The sequence below is a fragment of the Phyllostomus hastatus genome, unplaced genomic scaffold, assembly GCF_019186645.2.
Source record: "Phyllostomus hastatus isolate PE091 unplaced genomic scaffold, TTU_PhHast_1.1 phas_contig_30, whole genome shotgun sequence".
In the NCBI taxonomy this organism is placed as follows: domain Eukaryota; kingdom Metazoa; phylum Chordata; class Mammalia; order Chiroptera; family Phyllostomidae; genus Phyllostomus; species Phyllostomus hastatus.
Window position 1 is genome coordinate 453,875 of NW_025333841.1, and position 12,539 is coordinate 466,413.

Consider the following 12,539-nt stretch of genomic DNA (forward strand, 5'->3'; position numbering starts at 1 on the left):
CAGTGAGCAAGATCAGCCTTACAGACCTCACAGTCTCCTGGGGAAGACAGACAATTAAATAGACAATTTTATTTCTCTATTTAATTTTAAAGATGTTCTTTATTTTTATTTTTAGAGAGAGGGAGGGAGGGAGAAAGAGAGGGAGGGAGAGAAAAATTGATGTGCAAGAAATACATCAATCAGTTGCCTCTCACACAGCCCCAACTGAGGGCCTGGCCTGCAACCCAGGCCTGTACCATGATTAGGAACCAAACCAGCGATGCTCTGGTTCACAGGCTGGCACTCAATCCACTGATCCACACCAACCAGGGCTAATATATAGTTATATATTTACATATATTTAATATATGTACATATTAATACATTATTTACACATCAATATATATTATAGTCATATGTAGATAATATATTACATATGCAATTACACGTGTAAATATTACACATGAAATTACATATATAAATAATATATCATTTACATATAAATATATACACACATGTACTAGATAAATATATTAAGTATATTTAAATATATTTAAAATGCTAATAAACTTACAAGTAAGTAAATTACATTATTTACAAAGGTAATAAGTAAATACTAATAATTCATTACTTCTTAATTATTTTACTATTAGGTATGACCCTGAGGTTAAGAAGTGTAGCGAAAGTCACATTGGCCATTAGGTGCTTTGAAATGGGCCACGGAGATTGATTGGTAAGCACTGTGAATCAGGACTTAGTAGTTGATTGTCTAAAGTTAAGGAAGTGATGGAGAAAATGTTAAAATATAGGTTAAACTTAAAAGTGTATTGTGCCTTATAGCCATTACATTGTGAATAGTGCAAAAAAATTTAAGGAAATATTCTTTTAGTATTTGAAAACTATTATCCGAGTCAGCATAAAAGTTGCTCATATCACTGACAAATAAGTGAAGTTTTAACATACAGCTTTGCTGTTTCACTTTTGCCCTATTTGTTATTGCAAACACAGGTATCAATGAATACTCTTGTCAAAACTATGTAACTGTAGGATACAGGAATTTGGCAAAAGTCAGTGAAAGAATTCTGTGAGAATCAACTGGCTCTATGGAATTCACAGTAAAGAGTATCACCTAGTTCATTATTTGTAAATTGTTATATATTCTTTATATAAGTAGAATTTATAATAAATGTATGTACATATATATGCACATATTTTCCTCAGAGAGCTAGTTCTTAAACATTTATCAGCACACCAGTGATTACATATGTTCACCATTGCTAGAAAATCTAAGAAAAATATATGAGAATATCCCTAGAAAAGAAAGTTTCTTTCTATTATTATTTTTAAAAATAATTTTTAAAAGATTTTATTTATTTATTTTTAGAGAGAGGGGAAGGGAGAAAGAGAGGGAGAGATACATTGATCAGTTGCCTCTCACATGCATGCGCCCTGACTGCAAATTGAACCAGTGACCTTTTGGTTTGCAGGCCAGCATTCAATCCACTGAGCTACACCAGCCAAGGCTGCTGCTATTATTATTATTATTATTATTATTGGCTGTTCATTGTCTCTTGGGAACATTCTATGTTATTGTTATTATTATTAATATTTATTGTCAAAAAATACTATATTCTCAGAAGTCAAAATAGTAGAGAAAATCAGCCCACAAACTCCTGCTTGAGCATATCAAAACTTTTCAGTTTTCATTCTCTCTTTGGGCTTTAGGACTGATCTTTGTATTGGGGGAATTTTCCAGGCCCAATAACCTGGGGCAGATGAGTAGATTCTCCTGATTCAGGATGGAAAAGTCCTACCTGAAAAGATAGCATGTCTCTTGGGATCTAGTTTATACCTAAGGTAACATGGAAATGAACTCTTTAGGTGGAGCCCCTGAGAACCTGCGTTTGTCATTTCTTGGCACCAGGAAACTCAAGGTCGTGTCTGCAACTTACTTTCAAAGGGTTTAGAAAAATAGGTGTGTGGGTGTGTACATATCTATACAGAGAAATAAAACCTTGGTTACTGGGGAGAGGAGGTGTAAGGGGACTAAATGGTAATGGAGAAAAATTCAATAAAAATTGAATTAAAAAATAAATTAAAAAACAGAAAGACATTATGGAATCTCTATAGGTATTCATCGTACTACTCTTTTGTCTTTTCTGTATATTTGAAAATGTTCATAATATAAACTACATGTATTAAAAAAGGAGTCAGGCCCTGGCAGGTGTGGCTCAATAGACTGAGTGCTAGCCTGCAAACTGAAAGGTCGCTGGTTCGATTCCCAGTCAGGGCACATGCCTGAGTTGTGGGCCAGTTCCCCAGTAGGGGGTGTGTGAGAGGCAACCATCTCACACATCGATGTTTTTCCCTCCCTCTCAAAATAAATAAATAAAATCTTTTAAAAAAGAGTTAGTGGAAGGTGCTTAGACAGGTGAGTACCTCTCACATTCAAGAAACAGCTTCAAGAAGCAGCAGGAGACCAATGTGGCTGGAGCGGATTGAGCTGGGATAGAGTAGTAGTAGATGGGGTCAGAGGCCAGATTGTGGGGGCCTCATAAGGCCTCAGGATGACTGTGGGTTTTAGTCTGAGCGAGATAGGAGCCATCCAGGGGCTCTAAGCAGTGACTTGACCTGACTTACACACTTTAAACAGGGTGCCTCTGGCTACTGGGTTGAGACTGGCTGAGGGCCAGGATGAAAGGCAGATATGTCAGGGGCTAATGCTCTAAACCGGTGTGCCACAAGAACTTTTAAAACATTTTTAAAGATTTTATTTATTCATTTTTAGAGAAGGGAAGGAAGGAAGAAAGAGAAAAACACTGATGTTTGAGACATACATTGATTGGTTGCCTCTCACACGCCCCCAACTAAGGACCTGGCCCGCAACCCAGGCATGTGCCCTGACTGGGAATCAAACCAGTGACTTTTCGGTTCACAGGCCGGCACTCAATCCGCTGAGTCACACCAGCCAGGGAAGAATTTTAAAAACATGCAATAACTGACTAGTCAGTCAGGGGCACTGACCTCTTTTTTCTTACATTGTCAAATTAAAAAAAAAATTGCAACAGTCAACAACAATAACCATCGATGTGAATGCCATCTTGAACCATAAATATAAACAAAGCTGCATCTTACTGGTCACATCACATAAGGTTGCATCTGATTGGTTAATCCTTTGACCAGAAATCCTTATATACAAGTATAGGCACCTGATTTTTGAAAAACATCACTTCGGAGCAAAAAGGGTAGGTAATTACTATTATTATTTTTTTTCAAATCAATCAACATTATACCTATAGTTGTCATATCAGCACACAACATATTTTTTGGTGTACCACAAAATTTTAGTCCTTAGTTTACATGTGCCATGAGTTGAAAAGGGCTGAAAATTGCTGCTGTAATCTACAATGTAGGCAAGAGCTATGTAGGCTCAGATCAGGGTGGTAGCAATGCAGGTCAAGAATTGGTCCAATATCATTTGGGAAGAAGGGCAGGCACTGTACTATTTGTTTCTTTATAAGTTTATTATGAAAAGTGTCAAAGACATACCGAAGCAGAGAGACTAGTGTAATGAACTCTGTGTGCCTATCACCCAGTTTTTGAATTTTTTTAAAAAAGATTTTATTTATTTATTTTCAGAGGGACAGAGAGGGAAGGGGAAAGAGAGGGAGAGAAACATCAATGTGTGGTTGCCCTTCGTGCACTCCCCACTGGGGACCTGGCCCGTAACCGGCGACCCTTTGGTTCACAGGCTGGCACTCAATCCACTGAGCCACACCGGCCAGGGCCCATCACCCAGTTTTAGTATTATGCAGGTGAAGGTTAGATTAGATTATTTTAAAGCACATTCCAGACTGCTTCTCATTTCTTCTGCGAATGCTTCAGTATGTTTCTCTGAAACATAAGGACGGGTTATCACAGAAAAAGTTAATAATTTCTAAATATCACCAAATATGGACTCTGCATATATTTTTAAAGCAAAGCCAATGGGATTTGCTAATAAAATCATATTTGGGCATGAGGAAAGGGAACAAATCAAGGACATGTCCGAAACGTTTGGCCTGAGTAACTGGTAAGATGGAATTTGCCACTGACATGAGATGAGGAAGATTGGATAGAATCTATCAGCGTAGATCAGGGGGCAGTGGGATGGTATTACTTTCTGTAACACCTGGTTTAGCAACCAGAACACAGGATTTAGATATAAAAAAATCAAGATGGCACTTGTGAACTCTGAAGCACTACGCAAGTCCTAGATGTTTCTATTCTTGTTTTCATTCAAAGTTGTGCTGCCCTCTGACTGGAGCATGAGGCCAGCCTGCTGAAGGCACAAGGGAAGTGAACCAAACCTAAGAAGTTCTGTTTGCTTCAGTCAGTTTCATTGGGGCCATTTGCCTCCCTGCTGAGGGTCCCTCCAGCCGTAAGATTTTATGAATCAAACTGAAAGCCTTGCAAAGCTCTACAAAGACATAGTCACTTTCTTTGGAAACTTGTAGCTCATTCCGATGATACAGGGCACTTAGGCTGAGTCTGATGGTATGACCTGGTGTTAGGATGGAAATCTCCCCCGAAAGTGGGATTAGTTGTTAATAAAAATTTTCTGTGCTCCTTTAACAACAACAAAAAAAACTTAAAATGTTTAAAAACAATTCTGGTGATGCGAAGAGATGACAGCCAAACACACCAATTCCCCGGTTGTGCAAGATGCCTGGCCAATTAGTATCTAGGAAAAAAACACATTTGTGGAAAGAACCAACTTGGAGGCCTCTCACTCTTTTGCTTTTGTTCCTTAGCTAAAATTCAAATCATTTCCATCACTCACTGAGCTGAGACTTAGGACCTGGAGTGTGCAGCCACAGCGGGTGCGCAAGCACGACAGCAGCAAGAGAATCTACTGGCATTCAGGGAACCCCGCCCTCTGAGCTGTCTCACCTGCCCATTTCTCAAGGGGCACAAGATTATTTCTGACCTGGACCCTCATCAGGAATGCCTAGCTGGATATGATTCCACTCTTGGCAAGGAAACCATGCTGAAGCAACATGTGACTGCAAGCCCACTTTCGCACCCCTCTCCAACCAGGTTTGCCCAGGCACAGTTTCTGCAGAAATGCTTTCTGCTTAAGCAGAGGTCCTGAGGGCCCAGCGAGTCGTGCCTTGGACTCTGCAACATGGAAGGCAGTTGAGTCCTGTGAGGCCAAATCTGGGCTCGTGAGACTCCTGGACATGCCTCCTTTAGATGACTGCTTTGGATGCTCTTCAGTTCTTTCAGACCAGTACTGCTACTCTTGACTCCAAGCCCAGGACTCAGGCAGAGGAGGCAGGGACACCATCCCAAGCCACAGTTCCTCCACAGGCCTATCCTACAGAACCACAGCCCTGGCAACCAGGGATGACCATTGAACATACTGTTAAATATGCAGTGACTTTACAGATTCATAATGCCTCAGAGGGAGAAATATGTCCAAAATCTTTTCACTCCAAAAACTGTTTCTGGTGGCATGATTTTAGTAAGCTTGAGTGATTGGTAGCTAATAGAGGTTACATGAAAGGTGGCGAGATACCACAGCATCTACGGGGTTGTGCTTCTCAACATGGCAACTTTGCTTGGGGTGGGGAGAGGCAGGGCTGATTTTACTTATCACCACTGGGCAGAACAGGAGGGCTTCCTGTGACATCTAGTGGGTAGAGGCCAGGGATGCTATTTAACATCTCACAATACACAGGACAGCCACCAACCTATCTGACCCAATAGTATGAAGGTTGAGAAGCCTGACTCTAGGAGGCAAAGGTGGTTTTGGTTTTTAGCAAGATGGACTTTATATGGTAATAAAAGTAAAAAAGCTGGTCAGGAGGCTGATAGCAAAAGGCAGGATAATTCCTGGGGGAGACCCAGGGCCTGAGATGATCAGGTATAGGAGCTGGCACTGTGCAGCTGCCACACCTCTTGAGAATGGCAGGCAGGGACAAGTGGGTTTTCCTACACGTTTTCTGTTTTGCGAGGTCCTGGGGTTGGAGTTGAGGATTGCAGAGGCAGGAAAGACCAGATATAAAGGTGGGCACTGATTTTTTGGGGGGCTGACTTAATGGGGTAGACAAGTTCTTGGCTAAGACAAAGGTGCATGAGCTCTGGACTGCTGCTCCTTCTTTGCCAAGTCTGGTGTGTTCTCCCTCCCACCACCGCCGCCCAAGCCCAGCCTCTAATGGACACAGGAAGGCCCACATCACCGAATGCCTGACAAATCCAATCTGCTTTACAGGTTATTAAACCAAAAAGACAATGAGTCATTTAATCGTGTTATGTTTAATTCATTATAAACATGTTTGCGATCACATCACCTAGAGTTCATTTCACCCACTACTTTGTTTGGCCGCCAGTCTCTTGTCTCTCTCTTCAGCAATGGTGAGGCGGATACCCTTTCCACGGGGAAGGGAAATCCATGCTTTGTTGCCCTGAAGGAGAAAACGAGAATCAAAACCTGCTACACACCAACACCATTAGCAACTTGGCAGCAACTCTGTCTTCACAACTATAACACCCTTCATGGTTAATGTCTTAGAAGTACTGAAGTGGTGCCCGAGGCTGACCATTAGTCCACCCCCTCACCCAACCACTGCCACCCGTAGGCACAAATAGAAGAACCTAACTATCAGGTATATTCATCATCCCATCACTGGCACTTTTCACCAACCTCGGTGATCAGGCCCCCTGCTGATTTTGTGGCCCTAAAAAAGCCCAGGTGTGCCCCGGGTCCAAGTCTATGTGAGCCCTGTCCCAGAAGAGGCTTTCCGATAGGTTCAGCACAGCCTGCCGGGAGCTGCAATCCCAGCAGTACCTGCCTTTACAGGTTTCCCTGAATGATAGAGAAGGGAAACCCAGACTTACTTTGCCAATGACAAAAATGTTGGAGAGCCGGGTGGCAAAGCTGTTGCCATTGGCATCTTTCACGTGAACCACATCAAAAGAACCAGGGTGTCTCTCTCTGTTGGTTATCACGCCAATCCTTCCCAGGTTAGCGCCTCCAGTCACCATACACAGGTTACCTAGGCAAGAAGCAATAATCCGCTCAGCAAGGCGCATCACAACCCAGTGTAATGCATGACCTGGACAGAGTTAAATTCATTAATCCCTTCTCCCATTTGAAGGCACTTCTGTGGATCTATCACCCAAGCCATGCTCTAAGATTTACCCCATCCCTCCTGCACACCTAACCAATGTGAACTCTACCGCACCTACCTTGCCAGGTCCCCACCATGCCTCACCTAGACAATCACTGTCCTTCCAAAGCACAATGACACCATTAACAAGAGCTCTATTCCAATCAGGTGGGTTTGCTTTTTGGTTAGACTTTCTCACCTAGTCCAAGTCATTTCCCAGATAGGGGAGTTTTGAGACATCAAGAGCAGGCCCGAGAATGTTACACTAGACCTCGCTCATCTCAGACACCCAGAATATTCTAAGCATTTGCGCCTTTGAAGTAAAAAGACTGTATCTGGGCACTGGAGCAGCTACACATTCTGGTTTCCTTTACTCCCACAAGACACCCAGCTTCGGTTACTAATTAGGTGCATCAAAATCACCTAGGACTCAAAAAACCCTGTACGCAGGCCCCGTGCAAGTCATAATAGCTGGTTAAACAACAGTTAATAAAAAAGGGGGGAAGGAAACAGAGAAAAGCAAAGAACAGCTCCTACAGCTGGGATTTAAAGAGAATGTTCAGGTAGCGCAGGGGCTGCTTACCAGTGTCAAACTTGATGAAGTCAGTAATTTTGCCAGTCTCCAAATCAATCTGAATGGTGTCGTTGACCTTGATGAGGGGGTCAGGGTAGCGGATGGTGCGAGCATCATGGGTCACCAGGTGAGGGATCCCTTTGGTGCCCACAAAGATCTTCCTCACTTTGCACAACTTGTACTAGAAACACACAAAGGTTAGCCACAGTTAGTGTAACTCACATGCATCATGCGCCCCGGTGGACAAAAAGGTTCTTTCAAAGCCACAAGTCAGCAGCCTAAAAATGCCATTAGCAGCTGAAGGACACAGTCCTACGCGGGCAGTGCTGGTTTCCTGAACTGCAGCAGAGTGATGGTGTCCCTAATTTTTCTTCCTACCCTCCGCAAGTTTATCTTGTATGCTGCCCCTCCCTAGGCTAGTTTCATCATGGATTTTCCTTGTAACACTGCATCACTCCGGTGTTCAACTCCAAGTCAGTGAAAAAGCACCATAAACTCCAGTTCCTGGGCAGGGTGGGCTGATCACCCTCCTTTCCCCAGGCTTTTTAAGCCCCTTGCCACTCCCCTCCAATGCTTCCCCCTAACTCACTCTACCCTTCCTAAAAAGTGCCTCTTAATGGCTCCCTCTGCCTCACAACTGAGTTGTGCCTCAAAAACTGCAATTGCATTAGAAGTTAATCCAATCAACCAGTTGCCTCACAAAGCATTTCAAATTTGGATCTGTCACTCTCAGACATCCTTAAAAGTAAATCAAATCACCTTCCTGTCATGGACATGCCCTCCAGCCTGCAGATAACAAGGCAGCTAAGGGAATTAGGAGTTAAATCACCCAATTAAATTAACCTTCATTTACAGCCAATAATTCGGGAAACCTTAAAACTTTGTGTAAAATCATCACAACAAATTGAATGAAATAATCAATGTCTGTAATCCTTCTTTTTGAGCTCCCTCAAAGGGTGTCCAAGGATTTTCAGTCACCTCCATTAACACCTTTCCCCTTCAGAGTAAAGCTAGACCTTCAAATGGAGACACTACAAAGGACCAACTGGAGTGGACTAAATATTGCTTTTCTGGTCCTTTTTATTCTTAAAAGGCCCTTACTTTGGGTACTCGTAAATGTTCTTAGAGAAATCACTTTCCTTGCCTAAAAAAAAAAAGGGAAAAAGGAAAAAAAAGGGGAGGCAACCAGGAAGTCACTATTCAACTGTAATTTATTTCTGCCCTAAAAAAGGAAAATCTACTGAGGCTGTTAACTTAAAAATGGGGGTTATTAGATACTCAGCAACAGACTGCTATACAGCTATTAGAAAGGCTTTTAATAACACAAAATTGCACATATGAAAGAATCTCACCAAATTGCTAACTGGATATTTTCAAGTATAAGATTGTAAGTAATCTTCATCTATCTACGTCACCCCAAAGGACCAGCCCATGGACTTACTTCAGGCTCTAGCTTAAAACCGAGTAACATTACTGCGTGCAAACCTAGTCTGCTTGCAACACTCACCTTGGCCTCCTCAGGTGTAATGCGATGAACAGCAAAGCGACCCTTGGTGTCATAGATCAGACGGAAATTCTCTCCGGTCTTGTCAATGCTGATCACATCTGATATCAAACAGTAGCTAAGGTTACTATGGTGACCCCCCACTATCCCATGCTGTACAACTATACAACTCCAGGAAGACAAACCATATGCTTCCCATTTCAAATACCAACAAGGACTCCTATGACTAATGATGCTGGCTAGCTAATCTTTAATATTCTAATGTTTCAAGGAGCCACCGCCAAGAGCCAACCACTAACCACTTACCCATAAAACCAGCAGGGTAGGTTATATCAGTTCGGACCTTGCCATCAATCTTAATGAACCGCTGCATGCAGATCTTCTTTACTTCATCTCCTGTTAGGGCATACTTAAGTCTGTTCCTTAAGAAAATGATGAGAGGGAGACATTCTCTCAGCTTGTGGGGACCGGTAGATGGCCGAGGAGCCTGTAAGGTGATTAAAAAACAAACAGAACCCTCTCAAACTACTGTTGGAATTCACACAAACCCACCAAGTCCTGAGAACTATTACCTAGACACCATATTGTCCATCACCGCCGCCCCCCAATTTGGGTCAACAAGGGGTGTTTAAAGCTTATATAACTGTTCCATTCCTTCAAGTTTTACAGCTTTATCCTCCTTTCCGAGGACCAGGCCTGTTAAGAGCATGGGGGTCCTGAGTCCATGTTAAGTGTACTATGTGGTATGTGGAATAAATGAAGTGCATAAATCTTATCGAGAGCACTGCGAGAAACATTTATGGACACACTAACCAGGGATGTCTGATACAAAGTAACAGTATAGAATGTCCCTTAAATCGTGTCAGTATAACTGGTAAAGACAGTGTCCCTTAAGATACAATGTAGAAAACGCAATTCCGAAGCAGCAATACTTACAAACACACCAGTCAGTTTATCCAGCATCCAATGCTTTGGAGCTGCTACGCGCTTCAGATGCTTCTTGGGACCACGAGCCTGAGGGAGAGTTTTGTATTTTCATGTTACTGCTTAAAACTGTATCTGCTTCTCGAGACTTTTTTTTTTTCTTGGACACTATACTGGCGAAATGGACAGGGGTTAGACCTCTTGGCACACAGCCATCCAGCAACAAATATGGACTGGAACCCAATCTGTGCTTCTGCCTCAAACAGAAGCATTTTCGCAACATGACCGTCTGGCCTTTAGTGTCCGGCACGAGGTCAGCCTGACCTCAGCAAAACCACGTGCCAATAACTGCTCCCCTTTACTCTAAAGCCCAAAAGCTGACGCCGGCTTTCACTTTAAAAAGCGGAAGGAAGCCTATTGAATGCTGTGTACAGATGCTTACTGGCCACACTACGCAAAGTCAGGCCGTGCCAAAAAGACAAGGACCAAGAAAAATGCTTTTCTGGTGGTTGCAGCTGCCGCCCACCAGCCCTGGCCCGCGCAGTCTGCCCTCCAGGTCCATCGGCTGCTCCTCCCAGGGTCGCAGTATGCGTAGCCGGCCTGAGACCGGGGCCTTTCAGCCAGGAACACCGATTCTCGTCACCACCCCCTCGCCAGGACCGCGTTCGCTCTCGCCCTCCAGGTCACTAGGGCCAGTCCCGCAGACCACACTCCCTTTGCCTCTGCCTGATCACTCCCTGCAAGGGTTCGGAAGCCCCAGATAGCCCCAGCTCTGGATGGATGGAGGCTGATAGCGTCCCAAGAGCTCGCAAACAAGTTGCCTTACCATGGCTGCTCTAGGCACAGAAAGAGGACCGCCTCTTTCCGGTGCACCAAGAAAAAAGGATAGGAGGCTGCGCGCGCCGACCTTGGACGCTCCGCCCACCCTGCCCTATCACGGCTCTCCGGGATTCTATCTTGCCACCTGCTGGTGGGAGGTCATAGGTCCGGAGCTTGGAAAAGGCCACCTAAACAGGGAGGTCGACTAAAAGCAATTTCCTCCCTGCCTTTCCCTCCCCGTCCTCCTCCTGTGAGGTGCATGATGCTGTGTTGGGTCTTGGAAATGCCAAGATGAGCTAGACAAACTCCCTGCCTTCTAGCGTAGTGCAAAGAGGGGCTACTTTAAGTCCCACATACACATGATTGTATAAGCAATAGAATACATTTTAATAAATATTTCATATTATTTCTTAAACATATTTGGTCTGCCCCTTCTTCCCAGTTCTCTCGAGCCAGGCAATCTGTCTGTACTGTAAGTTGGGAAGAATCAACATTTTTTTTCCCTCTCTTGCTTCTCTGCAGATTGTCCAGAGGGTGGAGGGTAGGGAGAGGGAGAATAGAAACCCTCCTTGAACCTTAGCGCCTTGCCCCTCGTTTCCTGTACTACACATTTGGCACTTAAAAAGTCTCAGGGAAGAGAGGCAACATTAGAGACCATCCAGCTATCTAACTAAAACTTAGATTGATCATGCTATTTCCCTACATTGAAACTACCCTTGGCCCTCCTTCCTGGGCCCTTCAAGTCCCTGTGCCCCTCACCCACTGCCTCCTGTGCCTGAACACCCATTGCGCCCTTCCCCCACCCCAAACCTCAGCGCTTAAGCCTTTCCAAACTATTACTGCTCTGAGAAAGCTGATTTTGCACCTTGGAACTGCTGTGGACAGCCCAACCCCATTCCTGGGCCCCTAATCTCTTCAGCCTTGGAGACACACCCAACTCAAATCCCTCTGGCTCCTTGAGCCCCCAAGGCCCCTCAAGCAGGGTGCATCCCACATTCTTCTGCCCCAGAGCCCTCTGTTCAAATGGAAGGTGAGAGCACTTAGCATGTTGGGCTGTTTCCTTTCCTTGTCTGTCCTCCACTAGACTGTGAGCATCTCTATGACTGAGTCTGCCCTAATTCATCTGGGCAGGTCCTTTGCCACCTAACAGAGAGCTTGGCATTGTGTCCAACACTTGGCAAATACTCGTTAAGTGAATTAATTGAGTCTACACCCGACTCATTGTGCTAGGTCTTACTAGACTATCCCAGAGAACATCTAGCCTGTGCCTGAACTCCTCCCACCACCAAGTCAAGCTCCTAACTCAGGAGGTTCTGTTTTACCTGCCTCTGTCTCTACCCTCCACTTCGCCCCTCAGAAATCTGCAGAGGAGCAAGCAAAACAAAAACTGTTAGCTTTTCTCAACCAGACAGTATTCATTACATGGGCAAGGACTTTGTCTAAAACTAGGTCCATAGTAAAGCACATTATAAATGATTACTGGAAAGGACAGGCAATTGATTGGAGCTGGGGATTAGAGAGAGCATGAAAATGGTAAGGCAATGGAAGGTGGATTCTGAGATTTTCAGTCTGAGGGCACCGGGGA

At 44.0% G+C, this 12,539-nt stretch overlaps 1 protein-coding gene across 1 annotated transcript; it reads right to left on the bottom strand.

The window, feature by feature from the left end:
• Nucleotides 1-6,260: 6,260 nt before the first annotated feature.
• RPS4X (ribosomal protein S4 X-linked) lies at nucleotides 6,261-11,031 on the bottom strand. The gene is made up of 7 exons (XM_045839375.1): nucleotides 10,962-11,031; nucleotides 10,148-10,225; nucleotides 9,518-9,698; nucleotides 9,215-9,312; nucleotides 7,717-7,888; nucleotides 6,862-7,019; nucleotides 6,261-6,428 (listed from the first exon to the last, which is right to left on the bottom strand). The coding sequence occupies exons 1-7, from the start codon at nucleotides 10,962-10,964 to the stop codon at nucleotides 6,327-6,329; spliced, it is 792 nt and encodes a 263-aa protein (XP_045695331.1). The 5' UTR covers nucleotides 10,965-11,031; the 3' UTR covers nucleotides 6,261-6,326.
• Between the last annotated feature and the right edge of the window lie 1,508 nt (nucleotides 11,032-12,539).

Coding starts and splice junctions, on each gene's coding strand:
- RPS4X (XM_045839375.1), bottom strand. Junction 9,313..9,517: donor CTACCCTGCTGGTTTTATGG/GTAAGTGGTTAG, acceptor GTTTGATATCAG/ATGTGATCAGCATTGACAAG. Junction 6,429..6,861: donor ACATTTTTGTCATTGGCAAA/GTAAGTCTGGGT, acceptor TTTCTCCTTCAG/GGCAACAAAGCATGGATTTC.